Source organism: Narcine bancroftii, chromosome 6 (assembly GCF_036971445.1).
Source record: "Narcine bancroftii isolate sNarBan1 chromosome 6, sNarBan1.hap1, whole genome shotgun sequence".
Classification (NCBI taxonomy): domain Eukaryota; kingdom Metazoa; phylum Chordata; class Chondrichthyes; order Torpediniformes; family Narcinidae; genus Narcine; species Narcine bancroftii.
In genome coordinates, this window is record NC_091474.1 from 74696796 (window position 1) to 74720024 (window position 23229).

At 44.1% G+C, this 23229-nt stretch overlaps 1 protein-coding gene across 3 annotated transcripts in view; it reads right to left on the reverse strand.

The window, feature by feature from the left end:
* The window catches only part of zcchc24 (zinc finger, CCHC domain containing 24), a 180262-nt gene extending 157438 nt beyond the window's left edge, over positions 1 to 22824 (reverse strand). For 2 of the 3 annotated variants that reach the window (XR_011340177.1, XM_069885400.1), the window contains exons 1-2: positions 22375 to 22824; positions 13749 to 13949 (exon numbers count right to left, since the gene is read on the reverse strand). Coding sequence is in view for 2 of the 3 variants with exons in the window: in XM_069885400.1 (XP_069741501.1) it covers positions 13749 to 13949; positions 22375 to 22605 (432 nt within the window). In the remaining variant the exon portion in view is untranslated. The remainder of the gene's footprint in view (positions 1 to 13748; positions 13950 to 22374) is intronic. The other variant, XM_069885399.1, reaches the window with a different exon arrangement.
* Between the last annotated feature and the right edge of the window lie 405 nt (positions 22825 to 23229).

Here is a 23229-nt window from a genome sequence, read left to right on the forward strand (position 1 = left end):
TTTTACTATATACTTGATTCACAATATTTTAAAAGCAAATTATCCGATAATGACTCTCTCAGCTTCTTTGCTGCGCTGTTTCTTTAAGGTTTGTTAGACAGGTTTCTAATACATTTTTATTATTTTAACCAACATTACTCTTAATCCAGCTTCTCAAATTTCAGTGGAAAAATAATTAGTGGTTGGACCATAGGAGTTATGCGAGAGTTTTACACTGTTCTTCATCGTCATAGGGGATACTCTTAACCACTGGATATTAAGGTTTGGATATTGTTCTTGGTGTATATGACAATCTCTGGTTTTGGGGTGAAATCTTTCAGATTGAAATTCCATCTTATACACCAACATCTATGGTATTTCAGTGTGCTTTCAAATGATTTGGCTGATTTGAATCAAATGTCCCCAGTTTTCTCAATGCAATAGTGCGTGTTTGGGTAAACTTGTCTCATCTCATCTATTTCCAGGTTTGAGTGTCCACTACCAGCCCCTGGAGCTCCATAGCCAGCAAGATCGCCAACCTTTCAGGAATCCTCTGATAGAAATTCCAGAGGTTTCAACAGTAGAACTACCAGCCAAGGTTTTCCTCAAATCTCAGGAAGGAGACCGGATCACACCAAGAGCAAATGTCTAACCCCCAGGAAGTGGTGGTGGGGGGGGGGGGGGGATGGTGGTAGCACTGTTTAAAATTTGGGACTTTTGCGACTCTTCCAGCTGAGACAGGCACCGGTGAGGTAATTTGGTGCACTGTGTAGAGCTTTGGACGCCCAACTAGAGGAAGGATATTTATGCATTGGAAGCAGTGCAGAAGAGATTCACCAGGAGGTTGCGAAGGTTGGAGGGCTTGAGTTAGAAGGAGAAACAGGCACTTTATTCCTTGGAACAGAGGAAGTTGAGGGGTGATCTTGTAGAGATAAGAATGAGGATAAAATGCACGGTTATTCATGGAGTTCCCTGAACACAAACTGGGTACCATTTTTACCATGTTACAACAGTGTCTACATTTAGACTACAAGATATTGGAGCAGCCATTCAGCCCATTGTGTCTGTCCCCCCCACCATCTAATCATGAGCTGATCCATTTTCCCACTCAGCTCCACTGCCCGGCCTTCTCCCCAGAATCTTTGATGCCCTGGCTAATCAAGAACCAAACATGCTTCAACATTTGTCAAGAGTTCAGGGTCGAGAAAATCATCATGTTCTAAAGCAAACCAGCCTCTGCCTGCAGATCATCTGCTTTATTATGGTCCAACATTAAAAATGAAGTAGGTTCACAAGCTGGAGAAATAGTAGAAGTGCCAAGGGAATAACTGAATGTTCATATCATCTTGGTTCCCTGATTTCAATATTAATTTGAAACATCTGGGGTTCAAGTCCACCAGAGAAATCTAATGCATTCGAAAATCGAGATGCACATTAAACTAAACTTATGTCCAAAGATTCAGGCCATCAAGTAGAATTAACCTGTGTCTATTGAACAAAATGGTTTTGTTGCTCTTCTCCTCACTTGTCAGAAAGGCACAATAGCAATTGCACTTCATAAGAAGACTGAGGCGAGCAGGCTACTGGCCACCATTATGTCAACTTTCTGCAGGATCTCTATCAAGAGCATCCTGGCCGGCTGCATCACTTGGCTGTTGAACATGGGATCAGAGGACAATCACAGGACGATAAGAGCGGCAGAGAGGATCACTGGAGTCTCCCTCCAACCCCACCCCCTGCCCAATCGACATGACTGTGGTCTCAAGAGGGCGCGCAATATCATTGAGGACCCTTTCCACCCTAGGCACAGCATCTTTCAGCTGCTCCCATTGGGGAAGAGATACAGGAGTGTCAGAGCCAACACAACTAATGAACTACGCATGCAACCCTCAAAGATTCTACCATATATTTAACAATATTTATACAGACAGACACAGGATACAACTGCAGTATACTTTTAGCAGATTTTCCACTGAGGACCAGAGAATGCTCTTTCATTGGCTTATACTATCGAATTATAATAAACTTGAATTTGTAATTTTGATCAGATTCTCCCAAGTATGCTGCAGAAACACCCAGTTTTGCTCATGCAGATTCCCTTGAGCAGACCTGATGTGGCTGGACAACACAAACTGTAATTCAATGAAAAAATGTGGGTGTCTTCACACACAGAATCTTTTTCCCTCTAACTGGCTTTGAGCACATGTGTGTTGTCAGATTTATGTTCTTGCAAGAAACTATCATATATCAATTCAGATATAAATAAAAAGCAGCTGCAGCTCTTGTTGGTTTATAAAGAGAGAGTAAGAAGCGGCCCAATGCTATTTAAAGACAAGACTGAGATGGAGCTAAGCCTTGGCGACTTTTGATTAAACAGGTTTCTCCGGGCAGTGGAGGCTCTGCCCCAGAGCAGACATGAAATTGACAACTTAGCCAAGAAGAACTGTGACCACATTCCAGTTACTCTTCCACCAGGAATTGCTGAATTGAGACCACAGGCTGACACCCATTGAGTAAAACCTTCTGCTGCTGAGGAAGACATCTCCTCTCAAGGTTCAATCTCATGTAATAAACAAAAATGTGATTGACATGGCAAGCTTCAGGGCAAATAAGGGGTGGCGGTGGGCATTGTGTATAAGAGAAAGAGAAGTGGTTAGAGCAACACCGTTACATCGCCAGCAACTGTGGTTCGAATCCTGCAAGGAGCTTCTATGTTCCCTCATGTCCCACCTTTCAAAGTGTACCAGGGTTCTTGGTTCATTGGATGTAATTGGGCAGCACAGACTTATGGGCCAGAATTGTGCTGTATGTCTAAATTTAAAATTTTAAAGCAAAATAGGGTCCTTCAGAGACACTGAACATCCTTGGATTTGCCTCCAGGACTCCCGCAGCCACATGGACTCCCATTCAAATCACTGGCAGCCCCAGCTCCAGATCCAAACCTCTGATATGATCACAAAGCCTTCAGCGTCCAAGGCCCTGTGGGAACCTTTCTTGCCCTCAGCACGCTCTCGAGCCCTGATTCCCACAAGCCAGCCTGCAGCCCTGTGTGGGCCCTTCGACTGCAAAGCACCTCTCTCCTCCGCTTCCCAACCCTCAAACAGGATCTTTGTCCCACCATCTTCAGGAAGAAGGCCTCATCGTTAACTAGCATTACATTACAATACCAACTCTGAACGAGATTATTGACTGCCCTGATAAAAATCAGTGCAGCATATGCAGCTTTTTAAACACAGATGACAAATTGTCATCATTTAAAGCCTTCCTCAAATTGTTTAAGTGAATTATCTTCTGACTGATCCAGTAAGCCATCATCAGGGATGCAAGAATACTTTTGCAGAAGATCACTAGCTACCATTTTTTTTGAAAATTGAAGTAGAATTTGACCTTCAGGCTCATAATGTGATTGGACATCCCTGATCAACAATACATTAATGCCCCCCCTCCCCCCACCTACCTTTGGGTCACAGGTAAAAATCACTACCTTTAATTCTTGGGTTAGTGATCTTAGATCCCACGAATCATCATCTGGAAAATCAGTTTGAATATCATTGCTGTCTGCGAACAGTGTGTTTGTTCATGTTAACCCAAAATGTTTTGCACCAAGTTGTCTTCCCCCCGTAGTGAACTGCTGAACTGTATTGTATTCCTGCTTTCCTGATTACCTGGCTCTGCCCCATCCAGTACCTGCGCCCCCTCCTTCTTATGACCTTGTATAAAGCCTCCATCACCCTGACCCTTCCCCAGAAAGCCGGGTCATGGCACAGGATGAGGTCCTTGTGAATAAAATCCTGTAGATCAGTCACTCAGTCTCAGCCTCTCGAGTTATTTTCTGCGTGTTTCATCCCCATTTCCTGTTTGTTCCAAAGTCCTGTTCCAAGTTTCATCTTTCCCTCTCCATGCATGGATGAACGGGGAGTGATTTTACCCACATATAATATCTTAAGAAGCCACTTGAGAGTAAATAGAACATAGTACAGTACAGGCCCTTCTGCCCACAATATTGTGCTAACAGATCTAAATCTACTCCATGATCAATCTAATCCAGTGGTCTTCAAACTTTTTCTTTCCATTCACCTACCACCTTCTGTGATTAGTAAGGGATTGCTTAAGGTGGTACATGGGTGGAAAGAAAAAGTTTGAAAACCACTGTTTTAATGGTCCTTAATTGACTCATTTTGTGGACAGTTTCATCACTACAAAGGAAATGGGCCAGTGACAATTTTTCTCAAGCAAAATATTTCAGTAACAATTGGGTCTAGAGCAGTGGTTCTCAACCTTCCCTTCCCACTCACATCCCACCTTAAGAAATCCCTTACTAATCACAGAGCACTTACGGCATAGAGATTACTTAAGGTGGTACATGAGTTTGAAAACCACTGATCTAACCCTTCCTTTCACTGTCCATAACCCACCATTTTTCATCCGATGCACCCGTCTAAGAGTTATTGCCCCAACGTCAACCACTACCCATGAATTCCAGGTACCGCCACTCTCTGTTAAAAAAAATATATAAATTTCCTCTGACATCACCCTTAAAATTTCCTCCACTCACCTTATCAGATGTCCTCTGGTATTGGTCATTGCTGCCCTGGGGGAAGGTTGCTGGCTGTATTCTCTATCTAAGCCCCTCATAATCACACCTCTGTTGTTGCCTCTCGACCTGTATCACTCCAAAGAGAAAAGCCCAAGCTCGCTCAAACTTTCCTCATAAGACATGCTATATCTAAATCCAGGTTCTAAATTAAAATCTCATTAAAATTAAAAAAAAAATGTATACATAACAGCATAGTAACAGGCCCTTTCGCTCTACGAGCCCATGTCACCCAATTCACCTACAATCCCACGTTTTGAAGGCTGGGAGGAAACCGGAGCCCCCAGAGGAAACCCACACAGACACAGGGAGAAAGTGCAAACTCCTTACAGGATTGGAACCCGCTCGGTGGCGCTGACCATGTCGCCCTCTGCCCTCTCTCTCAAGCTTCCACCATCCTTCCTTTAATGAGGCAACCAGAAATGAATACAAGTCTCAGAGTCAACGTTAAGTTATTTCCACCAGTCAGAGAGGATGAATGCAATAAAAGAGTTGCACGAAAGCCAGAGGTCATTTAAAACTGATGTACACAGTAACTTCTTGCAGAGAGTGGAATTCTCTATTCCAGAGGGTACAAGTCGCAGGATATTTCAAAGGTTCCTTTAATTGTTCTGTAATAATACAAAAATTGTAATATATTTGAAAGATGCCTGCTGGAAGACAAACAAAGAGTCACAATGATCATTGCCTGGTGCCCCAAACAATAAGAGAAAGAGAAGCAAATGAAGTCCCTGCAGAGACACTGAGGCTCCAAGGATTCACCTCTCATAGTCTCTCCACTCGCACAGACTCCTATTTGATCCATTGGCAACCAGAGCTCCAGATCCAAACCTCTGATCATGAAGCTTTAAGAGCCCGAGGCCCTTGAAAGTGATGGAGGCAGAAATCTCTTGTCAATGTGCACTGGAGACTCATGACATCCATGCCTGCAAATCATCGCCTGGGAATAACCCCCCCACTCTTCTTCACTTACCACTGTCACAATTGACCTGATTGACCTCCATTTCAGTTACAAGTTTACTATAATTTTTCTGATATAATTGACAAAGGCTGAAAGGGGAAGGAACTATCTATTATCAAGGCATTTACAAGGTCCATAAATAGACACATTTGTGAAGATAGTTTCAGTTACTGACTGAGAAACAAAACTGGGGCTTCAAACCAATGTGTATAATAGACAACCAAAATCAAAACAACTTGAAAAAGGGGTTCAGAGCAAGGATGCACAGGTTAAACTAGACCCTCAAACAGTTCTGGTGTGTGATCAAACAGATGTCAACATCCAAAGTTCAGCAGGCGCATTCCTTTCACGTCCATAAGCAATGGGATCGTGAAAATACATTTTTTGGAAAGTCAGGTGCTGAGACACATTTGTTCATTAACACGTCTCATGACAATACTGGAGCAAAGCTGAGAACAGGAGGTCAAATGGGACGTCTGTTCAATGCAGTAAAAAGATTTGTTTTGCATGCTATCCAGACAAGTCAACTCATTCAGCAGGTAATAACAACAAATAAACAACTAAATAAAGTGTTGGGAGTAGTGTAAAAAGTTAAATAATGCAGGGTATAGATAAAAGTACAGTTAAACAGTGCAAGGGCCAGTGAGATTTAAGAGTCTGTAAACAGTGGGGAATAGACTGTCCTCGGAGGTGGAGTTTTCAAACTCAAGCACCTTCGACCTGATGGAAGGAGAAGAGACCCAAGTGCCGCCAATAGTTGGAGTGCCCCTTCAGCCTTCCCAGTGTGGTTCATCTAACGAACAGGAGCTGAAATATCTCAACCTGAAAAGTACGTCCTTTCCATTGAAAAGTTAAACAAAAGTGGTTGAAGCCCCTGCTGTGGACCCCAGCTCAGTCAACTGTCCAGAGGGCACCACTGAATGGAGAGCCAGACCCATGTGGAACAGCCATCCTGCTGAGTGCAGGGATCTTGCATTGCAAGTGGTTTCCTGGCTGCCCGGTGGCCCACACTTGACTCAATCGTCCACGTGCCATGCAGCCAGGGAACAGGGAGAGGAGGATTAATTCCCAGCATCAGCCCGGCTGCCAGGAACCAGCACTCACACCAGGACAGAACATCCAGCATCTGGTTTCTCTGCTGTCCACCAAGATCGGAAGGTTATCCCTCACCTGGACTCCTCTCCCTGCTCCTCCTCCAGTTGATCCAGTAAGAGTGGAGAATGAAAGGAATGGGATGAGAAGCATGCTAAATAGGACATTAATTTAAATAAACATCCAAATCAGATTCCACAAGCCAGTACTTGGCCAAGTGAGTGAATCGCCAGTGAATATAGCAGTTATGGCAGCCCTTGAATTTTGAACCCTGTGTCACAGAGATGTTGACACTGGGTATAAATTGGAACCAGCAACTGGAGGCATATCTAACAAACTATTTGCCAACTGCTGAAAGCGCAGCCCTGTCAAACACCTGCACCGTGAAATGAAAATCACATTGTTGGCCAGAGCAGAACACGAGAGGGGGTGGGAGGTGAGGGAGAGAGGATAGGCTGGGAAACAGGATCCTCATAAAACCAAAATTACATAAGAGGTGGGGTGTGAGGAGGGGGGAATTATTTAGCTTATGATGAGAAAGAAAAGGCTGATGAACGGCTGTTTTTAATCTTGCGACAGAAGTTGCTCATCCACCAAAACCCCTCAGATACTGCAAAGGGAGTTCAGAACAAATGTTGCAGTGAAATCCCAGCTAAAACTGAGCCCTGTAGGATTAGACTCAAAATCCAAGTCAACACCAGCTTGGACATTTTTCCACAAGCTCCTGTTCCCAAGATGGAGTGTTTATAATCTACGACATACTTTGACTGAAAACTCTCTTGGTTAAGTACATGTAAGCGACATAACACAACAGAATGATACAAGGGAGGTTCAATAACAGGGCTCGGGGGGGAGTCATACACTAAAAACAATGCTGGAGAAACTTACCAAGTCAAACAGTGTACTTTATAGAGCAAAGATACTTAACCAATGTACACTTTAAACAAAATATTCACAGTGCTGCTGGACCTGGTGTAATGGCCGCACTGCCACTGCTGCTAACCATGGGGAGCGGAGACACCGTATTCCTGCGGAGTCCAACCGCCCAGTTTGACTGCCCTTGGCTCCTTACAGGCTTTGAACAGCCTGCTAAAAGATTTAAAAACCTGCGACCGTGGGGTCTGCACCCAAGATTGCAGTTGCCCCCCGTGGCCACTGTCGACCATAGGCGCTGCCATCTTGGGTGCAGACCCAAAGAAGTGGAGGACTGTTGCAGAGCACCATAAAACAGGCCACCCCCCCATTTGAGAAGGAGAGGCAGAGGAGACGACCCACGGGATGGTAACCATGGTAGCGGACCAGTGAGGGGTTCTACAGCTGAAGTACCCTCACAGGAGGTGGGATGCTAGTGACTCGAGATGAGGAACCCACAGAGGCTATGGGCTGCTGGAAACTGCGGACAAGGAACTTATATCAGGCTGTGGACTGCTGGTGAATGGCTCAAAACATGCTGAAGGGGTATTGGAACTGGGATGCGAGGGGCTTCCCAATTACATTGGAGGCTCGGATTTGGAGCTCGAGTTGCCGATGGTTTGGACTGGACTCTACAGGCTGCAGGAGCACTGGAGGCAAATCCTCGGACGTGGTGACTCTGGCGGTGGGGTGGGGGGGAGGGGGAAAGGGGAGGCGTTTCTTTTGGTTCTTTCTCTGACTGTGAGGCAATTTCTGCAAATGGCAAATTTGTCTGCCTTGGAGCAAATAAAAGGTCATTTTGTGTAATATAAAACTGTTTTTATGACATGACAATAAACTGAATTGTGTATAAAAGAAATCCCAAAGCTGGGAAATAAATACTTTTCCAATGTGTTTTTATTCTGAAATTTGCTTCCTCTCCCTCAGTCAATATGGATTTAAGATTGTTTCAGAGGTTCTGAACCAAGGAGAATTAACAGCTGAAACTAGCTGGGTTGAAGCAGTGGGCTTCATTGTGAAGCCAGGATCTTTATTTATTTTTTGAGTGGCTTTGACCCAAGTTGTACAAATTGCCCGCAGAAGCTCGGCTTTTGTTTGGAGGTAATGGGCAAGATGGATGGGATGGGGCTGACAAGTGCATGACAGTAATTTGCCTTGGACTCAGTGGTTCACTGGTAATGGGCCACACCTGCCAAATCTCTTGTCACCAAAAGATGATCCAACTCTTACTGGGATAATAACGTAGGTGAAACTTGACACAACCTAGTTTAAAAATTCCTACTTAAAGATTCAAATCCCCAATGGAGTATAAATGGTTGTTATGGAAATATACCAGATGAAAATAAAAATGAGAAAAGTTCTTTTTTTTTTCTCCTCCCCTACTAAGCTAATAATTCATGTCAAATTATCCCGTCGAAATAATCATCCTTGTGAGAGTCTCTGGACTGTACAGAACTCTGCAGTGTTCCTTGACCATCCTCATTAATTCAACGAGCTATACAGAACAGCAGCAAGACCGTGGCCCCTCACATCTGCACCAACCATTTACACTTATGCCACATTATTCCCATTGTATTGTTCCCCTCCCAATACCCATCAACTCCTATGGTCTGCACCTCACCAACACACCCGGCGCATTTCACAGTGACCATTCAACCCACCATTTTGGAAATACGAAAGGAGACAGGATCACCCCAGAGGAGACCACCGCAGTCGCAGGGAGAACATCTCTGAAAATGGCGGCGCTTCCAGGCCTGCAGTAAAGCTGGTGTGGACACGCAGACAGTAGAGATCCCGCAGTGTCCAACCACCCAGTCTGATGGCTGTCAGCTCTGCACAGGCTTTAAAAGGCCTGCTAAGGGAGCTGACAGTGGTTTTATTTAAAATCCCGCGAACCCAGGAACTGCACCCAAGATGGTCCCGTCTATGATTGGCAGCAGGGAGGCGGGGTGGCAGACTCCAGGGAAGCAGTGGACTGGTGCAGGGCAGCAGAAAGTAGGGAGACCACCCCCACCAATTTGAGAAGGAGAAACAAAGGAGATAATCCGCGGGACCACAGCGACGGAACAGTGAGGGGCTCTGAGGCCCACACAGGCGGGCTGTTGGTAACTCGAGGAGAGGAGCCCTCGCAGGCTATGGGCTGCTGGAGACCAGTCAAGGGACTCACACCAGGTGGCAGACTGCTGGACACAGGCTTGAGACTAGTTAAAGGGGTACCAGGTATCAGAACAGGGAGGCGAGAGGGTGCCGAGGGCACTGAAAGGTTCCTAATTGTGTCGGAGGTGTGAATCTGGAGCTCAGGTTGCCAATGGTTTGGTCTGGACTCTGTGTGGCTGTGGAAATTGCGGGAGTGCAGAAGGCGAATCCATAGACACTCAGTGACTCTGGGTGGGGGGGGGGGGGGTGGGGCTCTCCTTTGCTTCTCTTTCTCTGACTGATGGCAAATCAGTCTGCCTTACAGCAGACAAAAGGCAATTTCTTGTAATAAGACATTGTTCTTATTACATGACATTAAATTGAATCTTGAATACCACGGGCATCACCTGAGATCAGGTCTGAACCTAGTGGCTGGAGCTCAGAGGAAGAGTCTCTGCTGGCTAGCCACCACACCTGCAGATTCTGCACCTTTGTAGATCCCAGCAGTAACACAAGAAGTTCTCTTTCCACAGGTTTGTCACACTGATATTGCATGGCAACACTCGATCATTAAATCAAAATGTTTCTCAATAATTCTAGAACAGAGTCTACCCTGTCATTCCATCATGACTGATTTTCTATCCTCTGAAAGTGTTAGCTGTGTTCAATAGATAATCTGGATTAACATCTCTGTATTTCCCTGTTTAAAGATAACATGCTGACAAACTGGGATCATGGGTATTGGGAGTCCTCATGAAGGATACCCTAAAGGTTAACCTCCAGGTTGAGTCAGTGGTGAAGGCGGCGAATGCAATGTTAGCATTCATTTCTAGAGGAATAGCATATGAGAGCAGGGACGTAATGTTCAGACGCTATAAGGCACTGGTGAGACCTCACTTGTAGTACTGTGAACAGTTTTGGGTGCCTAATTTGAGAAAAGACGTGCTGGCATTGGAGAGAATTCAGAGAAGATTTACTGGAACAATACCAGGAATTAAAGGGTTAGCAAATAAGGAATGGTTGTACTCGTTGGAGTAGAGAAAGACGAGAAGGGACTTCAAGAGGCATTTTGAATGCTGAAAGGCCTGGATGGAGCAGATATAACAAGGTTTTTTCCCATGGTGGTGGTTAAGAGGACAAGAGGGCACAACTCCAGGGTAAAAGGGCATCAATTTAAAACAGAGATGCAGAGGAATTTCTTTCACTAGAGGGTAGCGAGTCTGTGGAACTTGCTGCCACAGGTGGCTGTGGAAGCAAGTTTGTTGGGTGTATTTAAGGCAGAGATTGACAGGTATTTGATTAGTCAGGGCATCAAGGGGTATGGGGAGAGGGGCTGTCAGGATCAGCTCATGACAGAATGGCAGATCTAACTGGATGGGCCAATTGGCCTACTTCTGTTCCGAGACCTTGTATTAGTGAAGCTTGAATGAAAACAAAATATCCAAAATGCCAAATGGAAAGTTGACAAACTAGAGGTCAATAATTTTTAGGTCACTAATGCAAAAAGTATAAAGCACTCAGTGACGATTCATGTTGCCATTTATATAAAGTAAAATGCTATTTATTTTCATGTTAATCTGTATAAAACCAAATCCTGTTGATATAGACCAAGGTTTGTTTTGACTCAAGGAACGAAACACATTGGGTAATTAAAACCATGGTGCCCTGGATTTTTCCGGCCGACTCTGGAGGTATTTCCAGTGTGAAGAGCACTTTGGACTCTGTTCTTTTGAGTGATTGGATTTCAACATATCCAGGGTCTTTTGGTGAACAGCAACGACAGAGAGGAAAAGAAAGATAGAAAGAAAGCACATACCCTGACTCACGGGACGGTGGCTGTACATCTGGGTTTTATTACTCTGCAGACTGGCAGCTGAGATTTCAGCCTGTTCTCTGGGGTTCCTACAGAATGAGACACAACTTGAGCATTTCCCATTACTGGTCTCTGACAAGCTCCAAACCAATGGTACAGCCAAGAATACCAAAATTACTCTAATAGCAGAAACCGATGAGGCCTTCACAGAGCACACACTTAGGTAGAGTAAAAATCAGAATAGATTTGCCAACACTCTCCATTGTGACTACTGACAAGAAACAGCCATTCTCTGTAAAGGCAAGATCCACTTTAATTTAGAGATACAGCATGGTCACAGGCCCTTCCGGCCCACGAGCCAAATACCTCGATTAACCAACAGAGCCCATACGTTTCTGGAGGGTGGGAGTAAACCGGAAGAAACCCAGGCAGGTCTCGGGGAGAAAGTACAAACCTCTTACAGACAACGCCAGATTCAAATCTGGGTTGCTGGCGCTGCAATAGAACATCACAGCAAAGAGCAAGCCCATGATGTTCTGCTGACCACAACCATCTAACTTTTCCCTACCTCACACCCATAACCCTCTATTTTTCTGACATCCATGTGCTTATCAAAGAGTCTATTTAATCACACTATTGTTCCAGCCTCCACCACCACCCCTGGCAATGCATTCCAGACACCCACCACTCTGGACAAAAAAAAACTGTATCAAAATAGATTGATGTTAATTGCACAAAGAGGCAACGGTAATCAGAATTACGTCAAAGAAGCAGTCATTTAAAATAAAGGATAAAAATCAAAGTCCATTTCTATTCCCGTGTCACTGGTTATTTTGGTTTTGTTTGAGAATGGTGCAACCAAACCCCTCTCCCATGCTGGCATGTCTGTCTACAGCTTCAGGTACTGTCCCACCAACACCATCCGTAAATTGGAGGGGCAACACCTAATTTTCCACATGGTCCCTCTCCAACCGGATAGCATTAACATCGACTTCTCCGGTTTCTACTAGCCCACTCTCTGAATCCCCTCCTTTCCCTGTTCCTCTAGCTCTCCACCCCTTTCCCTCTCCATTCATAGAGACATCCCCTCTTCCCCTGTTTGCTGGTGTCCCTTCCCTTATCCACCTATTACCTCCTGCCTGTGGGACTGTGCTCCTTCCCTTGCCCCTCCCCCATTATTTTATTCAGGTGCCTACCCAATTTTTTCATACCTTGAAACGTTGGTTCTATATCTTTATCTTTGCTACATAAATGACACTGTTTGACCTGCTGAGTTTCTCCAGCTTTGTTGTTTTTACATCCCAATCAGTTCCAGTCTCAATTAAACAGCGTTGAAATTGTTCAGTTTATTACACATAAAAATACTCCACAGAACTTCTTGGAAAGATTGGCTTTCTTTGCCAATAAACCTCTATACCAGGAATAAATGCCAAGCCCGCAGAATTTACATTTTCAATCACATGATTTTGAAAACATTCAGACCATGAAGCCAATCCCACATGCAGATGGGGCAGCTGGTGAATGCCATGTCAAAGATGACCAGGTAGACAATGGTACATTTTAATGCAAACACAATTGCCAATATTAAATTAATTGAACTTTACAAAAGCTGAAAGTTGGACTAGAAATTAAAGTGTCAAACTTCGATGTAAAGAATAATTCACCAGCTAAACCAAATATGACAACTAAACGTTCAAACCTCTGTGATCCAGAACAGGGAGGAATCCCCAAATTAGGTTCAAATGGAAATCAACATGGTGACAGAGACGTCAAATTGTATGCGCCAAATGCACCTCAACTTCCAGAACTTCCTGAAATGCAGCAACTCATTCAGTTCAGATCCTCTGACTTAGTTGCTAAGGTAAACAGAACCAACTTTTCCAGCTGTTTCTTAAAAACGTACCACTGAGCCAGAACAAAAAACACTAAATGCTCACAGCCAAAGGATACCAAATAAGGCCAATTCACAAAGCATTCAATGGTAAATCTTGGTTACTTCCTACAATTTCTGTATGACAATTATCCAAAGACCTCAAAACACTTCATTTTGCACATAGTTAATGTGAATATTTGAGCAAAAATATTTTTGTTGCAAACATTCCATCATTTTCACACAAATTTCCATTTTGAAACAGATGCATCACAAAGCCACTCAATTGATGGTCAACTTGCAGACCACCAATGATCTGGATTCTTCACTGTACCTCACCACAAGCAACTGAGGTCAAGTTTTTTTTCGACAGTACTTTAACCAGTCTTACCTGGGGGCAGTCCTTGATGTAATGTCCTTTGTTGAAGCAGAGGTGGCATAAATAGTTTGGTGGAGGCCTCTTGCCAGGTTTGCGAGGTTCTGCCGATAGGGATAGATCCGAGAAGTGGTCTGTCAGTGAGCTCAGTCCGTCCACGATGTTGCTCAGGGAACCATAGGGAGAAGCACTCTTGTACAATCCACTGCTAATAGGCTAGATAATGGATAATGTAAAATTATTCAGAATCTACTAATAAATTGCACACACTTAAAGATTTGATCTATCATTGGGATAAAAATTTATACTGCCAGCCCATTCTACATGTTGAAAACAGGACAGTGAATCACAAAATGCATCATCCCTGTAAAAATAGGTTGGTTGCCATTTATATTCATGTAAAACTTGATCTCATGCAAATGTCCACCCTCTATTGTTGGCCAAAAACTCAGGAACTTTCCATGCCTCCTATAAATGTTGATTCTAGTCTCTCACCTCGGCCCCGGTTGCCCATCAATTGGAACTCCCGACGCCTCCAACAACACAGATACTTACCATGATCCTGACCTCTCCCGTCGGGTCATGCGCTTTGATGCACAGACTCTCAGTTATTAATTTAATTCATTGTGATTTTGTTCTTTATTCGTTTAGAGATCATTTGGACTTCTGATAACGATACAGTATCTTGGATTCCAGTGTGAATTTCAGTAGTGTAGATATAAATGTAACATTAAAAATTGGTCTACAAAATTTGATTTTTACACACCTATATACTGTACATACTCTGTAGACAGAACTTGCATCTACTGGCATTATGCTTTATGAAACAAGCTCTGAAATGTTCACAACCTCTTCCGCTTGGTGTTGGTATAACCAAGGGTTTCAACTATTGAGTTAACTAACAACAACTCTGAGGTACAGGTACATTGGTGGTGAAAGTGTGAGTGGGTTGGAATAGGAGATTTCTCAAGTCAAGTAAATTGTCATCTGATTTTGTACAAGTACAACCAGACAAAACAATGTTCTCCAGTCTGTCAATCTCACCAGTTCTACATTTTTGTTTAGAAGTGTTGATGGAGTGGGGGTGGAATGAGTTATTTGCAAAATGGCCTATATTAGTTCTTGATGAAGGGCTCAAGTCCAAAACATTGGTTCTGTATCTTTGCTACATAAAGTCCACTATTTGACCTGCCGCGTTTCTCCAGCATGATGTTTTTACTTCAACCACGGTGTCTGCAGACTTTTGTGTTTTACTTCCATTTGTCAGTAACTCAGTTATCCCTCAATTCCGACCCCGCACCGTCAGTTTCCACTAACTGCACTCTGCAAAGATCCATCCAGTGTACACCCATGTTAAATGGGCTTCAATAAAAAGGGACTGTTGGCAAACGCTAGCACGATTTGAAGGATCACGATTTCAGTTGGAGGATGCTCCTCCTTTTACCGCTCCACCCCCCCAAGATGAATGAAGGCTGCTAACAAAAGCACTCATGCCTGATGTTTACTGGAGAGGAACAAGAGACTGCAGATACTGGAATCTGAAGCTAAATTCTATCTGCTGGAGGAACTCAGCAGGTCGAGCAGCATTGATGGGAGAAAATGAATAGAACATAGAACACTACAGCACAGTACAGGCCCTTTACCCCTCAATGCTGTGCTGACCCATTTATTCTTTTAAAAAAAACCTTCCCTACCTCCTCTATTTTTTTTCCATCAATGTGCCTCTCTAAGAGTCTCTTAAATGCTCCTAATGTTCCAGCCTCCACCACCATCCCTGGCAAGGCATTCCAGGCACCCACAACTCTCTGCATAAAAGATTTAGCCCTGACGTCTCCCTTAAACTTTCCTCCCTTCTCTTTCTACAGACATCCTCTGGTGTTTGCTATTCCTGCACTGGGAAAAAGGCACTGACTGCCAACCCTATCCCTCGAATTAATTCTCCTCGCATCTTTCTACGCTACAAAGAGAAGAGTCCCAGCTCTGCAAACCTTGCCTCAGAAGACAGGCAACATCCTTGTAAACCTCCTCTGCACCCTCTCCATAGCTTCCACATCCTTCCTATAATTTGGACCCCAAGGTCCCTCTGTTGATCCACTCTCTTAAGTAGCCAACCATTAACCTTGCACTCAGCCTTCTGGTTTGTCCTTCCAAAATGCATCACCTCACACTTATCCGGATTGTACTTCCACTTCTCCGTCCCAACTCTGCATCCTGTCTAAATCTTCTTGTAACCAGCGACAACCTTCAGCTCCATCCCTCATATCATCTGCAAACCTACTGATCCATCCTTCTGCTATTCATCCAGGTCATTTATAAAAATCACAAAGAGCAGGGTTCCCAGAACAGATCCCTGTGGCGCTCCACCAGTCACTGACCTCCTGGCAAAATGGCCAATGTTTTAGGGCAGAACACTTCATCTAAGGGGAGAGGTGGTATAATGTGGACGGGGTGGAGGGGGGATGGACAGGGGAGAGTAGGGATCAGCGAACAGGAGAGGAGAAGGATGATGAACTGAGGCATTTAGTGATTTTCATCCCAGCACAAGTGGAGGAATATTTGTAGGGTTGGGTTATGCGTGTGCTTTGCCAGTGACACCTTTGATACAATCCTCTATCTATTCTCAAGCGAGACAACTGGGTTTCTCATCCAGGATCAGCTGTCACACTGACAAGGCTGCTTTGTAGCCTCTGTGGTGAATTTAGATAAAGCAGCATGTCAAAGGTCAGTGACTTTAACTCTTCACTGTCCACTCCTTATGCAGTGCATTTAGAGACAAAATCAGTGATATTGAGAATAAACATGAAGGTAAACATTCTTTGTTTACATAATTGGACTTCCTAGCCACAGAATTATATGCATCTGTCCCTGGAACGATGAGGCCAAGGAATGGATGTGTAAATCTACATACTAGTCATATTTGGTGTGAGGAGAGAGGGGAAGGGGTTAATCATGCATTTCTAAACTGGGGTGCGCTTTGTGCTGTTGGATGAACAATTCCATGAGTCTGACCCCAGAGGCAATAAACCAAGATCTATCTGATTCAAGAATGAAATGGTAGTTGCTATGGGGGACTTCAACCTGCACATAAACTGGGCGAATCAAGTCAGTCGAGGCAGACTTAAGAGAAATTCATAGAATGTGTACATCAGTGGTTCTCAACCTTTTTCTTTCCACTCACATACCACTTTAAGTCATCTCTATGCTCTGTGACTAGTAAGGGATGACTTAAGGTGGTATGTAAGTGGGAAGGGAAGGTTGAGAATCACTGCTCTACACCAAATTGTTACTGAAATATTTTGCTTGAGAAAAATTGTCATGGGCCTAGTTCCTTTGGAGTTATGAAAATGTGCACAGAATGAGTCAATTAGGGATGATTAAAACAGGGGTTTTCAAACTTTATTAATCACAGAGCACTTATGGCATAGGGAATATTTAAAGTGGTATGTGAGTGGAAAGAAAAAGATTGAGCACCACTGGTACATGATACATTTCTTGAACAGTATGTTACTGAAACGACAAAGGAACATACTGCCTGTGTAATGAGGCAGGTAAAATTAAGTCTTGTAGTTAGGGATCCTTGCGGAGTGACCACTGCCTGACTGACTTTCTCAGACAAATGAAAGGTTCAATAGCTCACTCTAAAACCAGTGCCTAAAACAAGGGAGAATGCAAAGGGATGAGGGAGAAGTTGGTCAGCATAGACTAAGAACACAGGCTGCATTGGGGGATAGTTGATGAACAGTGCAGGACTTGTAAAGGGGAAACCTTCAGGTGCTGGAGTCCAGTGCAATGGACAAAAGTTCTGGAGAAACTGAGCAGTTCACACAACATCCATTGGAAGTGAAAGGCAATCAATGCTCCGAACTCGAGACGAAGGGCTGACTGCCTTTAATTTCCTATGCATTCCACGTGGCCTGCTGAGTTTCTCCAGCACTTTTGTGTAAGATTTTCATAGAGATTTTTCACAATGCTCTATACTCTAGTTAAAAACAAGGATAGGGAGACCAGACCTTGGAGAAGTACAGATATAAAGGATGGCTCCAATCTAAAGTTCATGCGCACAAAATTGCCAAGAGCTGTGGGAAACTGGAAAATTAGAAATACTTTAAAAAGCCACAAAGAACCATGAAGCAAGCAATAAAGAAAGGAAGGCTGGATTACAGAAGTAAGCAAGTAAAAGTTTCTATAATTATATAAAGCAGAATAGGGTGTAGAGAGTGAATGTAGGTGTGTTGGAAGATGAGAAAGGGGAATTAATGGTGGGTAATGTGGAAATGGCAGAAGCATTGAATAACTATTTTGTGTCTGTATTCATGGTGAATGATACAAAATAAAAAGACCAAAATGCTGGAGGAACTCATCTGGTCTTTTCAGCATCCGCAGAAAACAAAGATATATTGTTGATGTTTCGAGCCTGAGCCCTTCTTCAAGGAAGAAGCAGAATAAGCCACAAGCAAGAAATCTCAGAGTCTCAGAATTCAGACAGTGCTAGTTGGGGGAGGAATCCAGACCAACAAAAGGTGTTAATTGGATAGGATAAGGGAAGAGGTAAGAATTTATCATGTTTGTGCAAAAGGAAACAGACAGGAGAGACAGAGATAGGGAAAGGTGACAGGGAAAGAAGTGAGGGAGGGTTTAACGAAAGCCAGAGAAATCGATATTAATGCCATCCCATTGGGCAGTGCCCAGTCAGAAGATGAGTTGTTGTTCCTCAAATTTGCAGGTGGTCTCAGTCTGGCAGTACATGAGACCATGGACAGTCATGTCAGCAAAGGTATGGGATGGAGAATTGAAATGGGTGGCCACTGGGAGATCTAAGCTATTGTGATGAACAGAGCAGAGGTGTTCAACAAAGCAATCTCCCAACCTGTGTCCAGTCTCTCTGATGTGGAGGAGACCACAATGGGAGCACTGGATGACCCTTTCAGATTCACAATGTGAATGATTTGTCTAACATGCCAAAGAGAAATGTTATTGATCTGATGGGAGCTGATGACTGATACAAACGCTGTCACCAAAAAAAAGTGCTGAGTAAGCCAGTTTGGAGTGTATCTGGGAGACATAGCATAAGTTACAGTTGAGGTGTTCATGATAATTTACCAAAATCCTCTGGACTCTCTGGGCAGGTCCTGGCAGATTGGAATTCAGCAAATGCCACACCACTATTTAAAAAAGAATACAGGCAAATGGCAGGGTAACTATTGCTCAGTTAACATCGTGAAAATGCCTGAAGCTATCATTAAGAAAGAAATAGCCAGAAAGAAACTGTTCCATCAGGCAGACTTGGTATAGATTCAGAAAGGTAAATTTACTCTAGTTCTTTGAGGAGAATAATGAGACCTATGGATAAGAGGGCAGCAGTTGAGTATTGTATACTTGGATTTCCAGAAGGTGGTCGATTAGGTGCTGCATAAAAGAGTTGGTCATAAGATAAAGATGCATGGAGTTGGGGGCCATCGTATTAGCATGGATAGAGGATTGGTTAACCAACAGAGCTAGAGAGTTGGGAGAAATGGATTAGATTTGTGGTTGGATCTCAGCTCACAAGTGTTCATTATATACCTTCATGAATTGGAAGTGGGGAATGACAGTCATATAGAGTTTGCTGTTGACACTAAATGGAATGAAAAAGTTAATTGTGCAGAGTCTGTAGAGAGATATAGATAGGTTAAATGAGTGGACAAGCACCTGTCAAGTGGAGTATGTTTGGTAAATCCAAGGTCATGCACTTTAAAAATAAAGTGGAAGATCAGCTTATTATTTAAATGTCTTTATGACATAGGAGCAGAAATAGCCCATCGAATCTGCCCCACCATTCAATCATGAGCTGATCCACTTCCCCACTCAGCCCCACTGCCCGACTTTCTCCCCATAACCTTTGATGAACTGGCTAATCAAGAACCTATCAATCTCTACCTTAAATATACCCAATGACCTGGTCTCCACAACCACCTGTGGCAACAAATTCCAGATTTACCATCCTCTGGCTAAATAAATTCCTCTGCATCTCTGTTCTAAGCGGACACCCTTTAATCCTGAAGTTGTGTCATCTTGTCCTAGAGTCTCCCACAATGGGAAACAACCTTTCTACATCTACTCTGTCCACAACATTCAACATGTTTCAATGAGATGCCCTCCCCACTCCTCATTCTCCTAAATGGTTAAAGGATGTAGCATGCTGTGGGGCGGAGGAACTTGGGAGTGCTTGTGCATGAATGGCAAAAGGTTAGCTCACAGATGCCATGGGTAATCAGGAAGGCAAATGGAACATTGGCTTTCATTACTAGAGGGATTGAACTTAAGGGCAGAGAGGTTCTCCTGCAAATGTACAAGGTACTGGTGAAGCCACATCTGGAGTACTATGTGCAGTTCTGGTCTCCTTTCTTGAGGAAGGAGGTACTGGTTTTAGAAGCGGTCCAGAGGAGGTTCACCAGGTTGATTCCAGAGATAAGGGGATTAACCTCTGAGGAGAGATTGAGTCATCTGGGAATACTCCTGGAATTTAGAAGAGCGAGAGGGGAATCTTAAAGGAACAAACAAAATAATATAGGGACAGGAAAGTTGTTCCCACTGGGAGGTGAGACAAGAACTAAGGGATGTAGCCACAAGATTCAGCAGTGTAGATTTAAGATAGAGATGAGAAGGAATTGTTTCTCCCAGAGAGGAGTGAATCTTTAGATTAATCTTCCAAGGAAGCAATGGAGCTTACATCATTCAATATATTTAAGACAAGGTTCAATAGATTTTTGCATAGTAAACTAAATAAAGATTATAGGAAAAGGTAGGTAGGTGGAGCTGATTCCAGGACCAGATCTGCATGGATCTTGTTGAATGGCAGAGAATGCTCACTGGGCAGATGACCTTCCTCCTGTATCTCATGCGCCATAACCTCTTCCCTCATTCTCCCACCTCGGACCAAGGCAGATATGGTGAAGAGTAGCCAAGTGAAGTTACAAGCATGTTATTCCTGACTCCATCAGTACAAGCACCAAACAAAACATGAACGCTATAATATTGCGACATCTTCAAGACTCCTTAAAACAAAACACTATCAACTTGTTCCCAAACAACACCACTGTATTACTCCTAGCATCCACCCCTTTTAGCACAATGCAAAGTCCCTGGAGAATACTTAGCCACTCACTCTGGTTCTCAATCCCTGGCCTCCCTTCAATTCTTACTGAATGTAGTTATCTTAGAAATGGGCTCATCTACATGTTTATAATAGTCTGTGGCATGAACAGCATCAGAAGGAAACATGAAATTCACATTTGGGTAGTCTAGATCAGATCCAACATTAGTGAACTCCAATAGTGAACATTGACACAAGGTGTCTTAGCCTTGCTCTACTCACACTGATCTCTGCAGTCTGACTTGACTCGAAAATGACCAACTACATTGTCCTGATATCCACCTGCTCTGTAAACCAATCATCTCCATTTTCAGATGCCCTCTTGACCAATGCTCACAATAATACTTTTGGTACCTGTCCCTTGATTTACTCAACGATGGCTCGAGCCCTCCCCTCACACCACCAAAACCAGTGGTTCTCAGCTTTTCTTTCCACACTTAGCACCTTCAGTGATTCCTTACTAATCACAGAGCATCCTATGCCATGGGTGAGACCTATACACTCCAAACTGATATTTGTAAATTGAAAGAAGGCTTGGTGAGATATTTTTCAACAAAAAGTTTCCCAGCAAGACCCCTTTCATAAATCAAGGATTCTCTTTCCACCAGATATGGATCTCACACTAGACATCATCTCCCTTGATGGGGGTCTCTGTCCACACTAGTCCATTACTCAGGCCCAGCAACTTCACACTGGATCTCAACCTGCATTTTAGTTTTCAAAACCATTACTAATTTGATTCCCTCACAACTTCTGTGCATTTTACGTTTTAATTGAGTGGTTCTCAACCTCTTACTTTCCTGTGCCAATAGATGCTCTGTGATTAATAAGGAATTACTTATGTGAGCAGGGGAAAGAGGCTGAGAACCATTATTTTAAGTGAAACCAGAAAAGATTTACTGAAGATCATTTTTAAATCTGGCAACTCAACCGCACCCGACATTGCTCTTTTAATCACCCTTTCAATTTCACATATACTCACGCAGACAGCAATGTCCAGTTATTTTTACCAGCGTTAAAGCAACCAGATATCTCTGCTCTAAAGTCATTGCCAACCTCAGCTTTCCTAGCTCACCACAGTCCAAGTAATCTGACCGTGAGTGATACGCTGATCAACTCCTTTGCCAAATACACAGGGTTTCCTCCGCCTCCCGACTTTCCATCCAGAAGTACCGTCCGACAAAGGGACACCTCGATCAGCTGGGAGGCTCGATGATTGCAATACCATCAAACAAACTGTCAGTCCGTGTGATTCGCATGCAGGGCAAGGGAGGGAGGGGGCGACTGCGATCCAGCGGCTCCCAGCGGTTGCCAGCAGCGGACAATGACGCGCTGCGGTAGGGCCGGCAACAGCGGGACCCCGCTTCGTCCCCTCAACGCTTACCGAAGCTCTAAACTACAGCAAGCGCCGTCTCCAACGGCGGAGACCGTCCCAGCGGGAGCAAACTCGGCCAGAAGGTGCCTTTTACCAAATAGGAGCGCGTCATTGCAGAGAGAGAGCTCTCGCACCTCGTTCCTGCGGAGTTGGGAAAAGTTGTTGAGATAGTTGGAGCAGAGCGAAGTCCCCAGGTCGGCGGCTTTGGCATAGTTGAGCTCTTGGTGCTGAGAGGCCGGCTCGGGTCTGAAGGCATCGAAGGCGCTGGGCTGGTGCGTGTCTTGGAGAGACAGATAGACCCAGTTGAGCAGCTGGGCTGGCTGGTAGACCGACGCGCTGGTGTCGATGGCAGAAAGCAAACTCATCCTTTGTCCCTCTCGCTTCGCAGGGAATGAGTGTGTGAATGGGCAGGAGAAAGTCCCAGAGCAGCGGAACCCTTTGTTTTGTTGCTGGAACTTGTCCACGGAGGGGTTTTTTTTCTCTCTCTCTCTCCTCTCTTTCTTTCCCCCCTCTCTCCGCTGGGCGAGAGGCTCAAACTAATCCGCTAGCTCTTTATTCCCCCGAGGAAGAGTTGCTGCACAGAAGCCAATCAGAGTTGAGGACTGGCACCCGGAACTGCATCACCAGCTTTGATACATTTCACTGAAGTTACTCAGAGGGCTGAGATTTCTCTTCGAGAGAAATTTGCCTCGCCCCCTCCTTCGCGGAACCATTACAGATTCCACATTCATTGTCAGAGAACATGCATGGCATCACATACAGCCCTGAGATTCCTCTTCCTGAGGGCACGGCAGAATTACAACGTATTGGTAGTGCAAAAAAACTGTACTGGACGAAAACAAATAAAGAAATGTAAACAGCTGACTGTGCCATACAGAGAGAGGAAAAAAGTCAATAACGTGCACAAGTCAGACTCCTTCAATCCCTGATTGAGTTTGCTGTTGAGGAGTCTGGAGGGGGAGCAGCTGTTCCAGAACCTGGTGGCACCT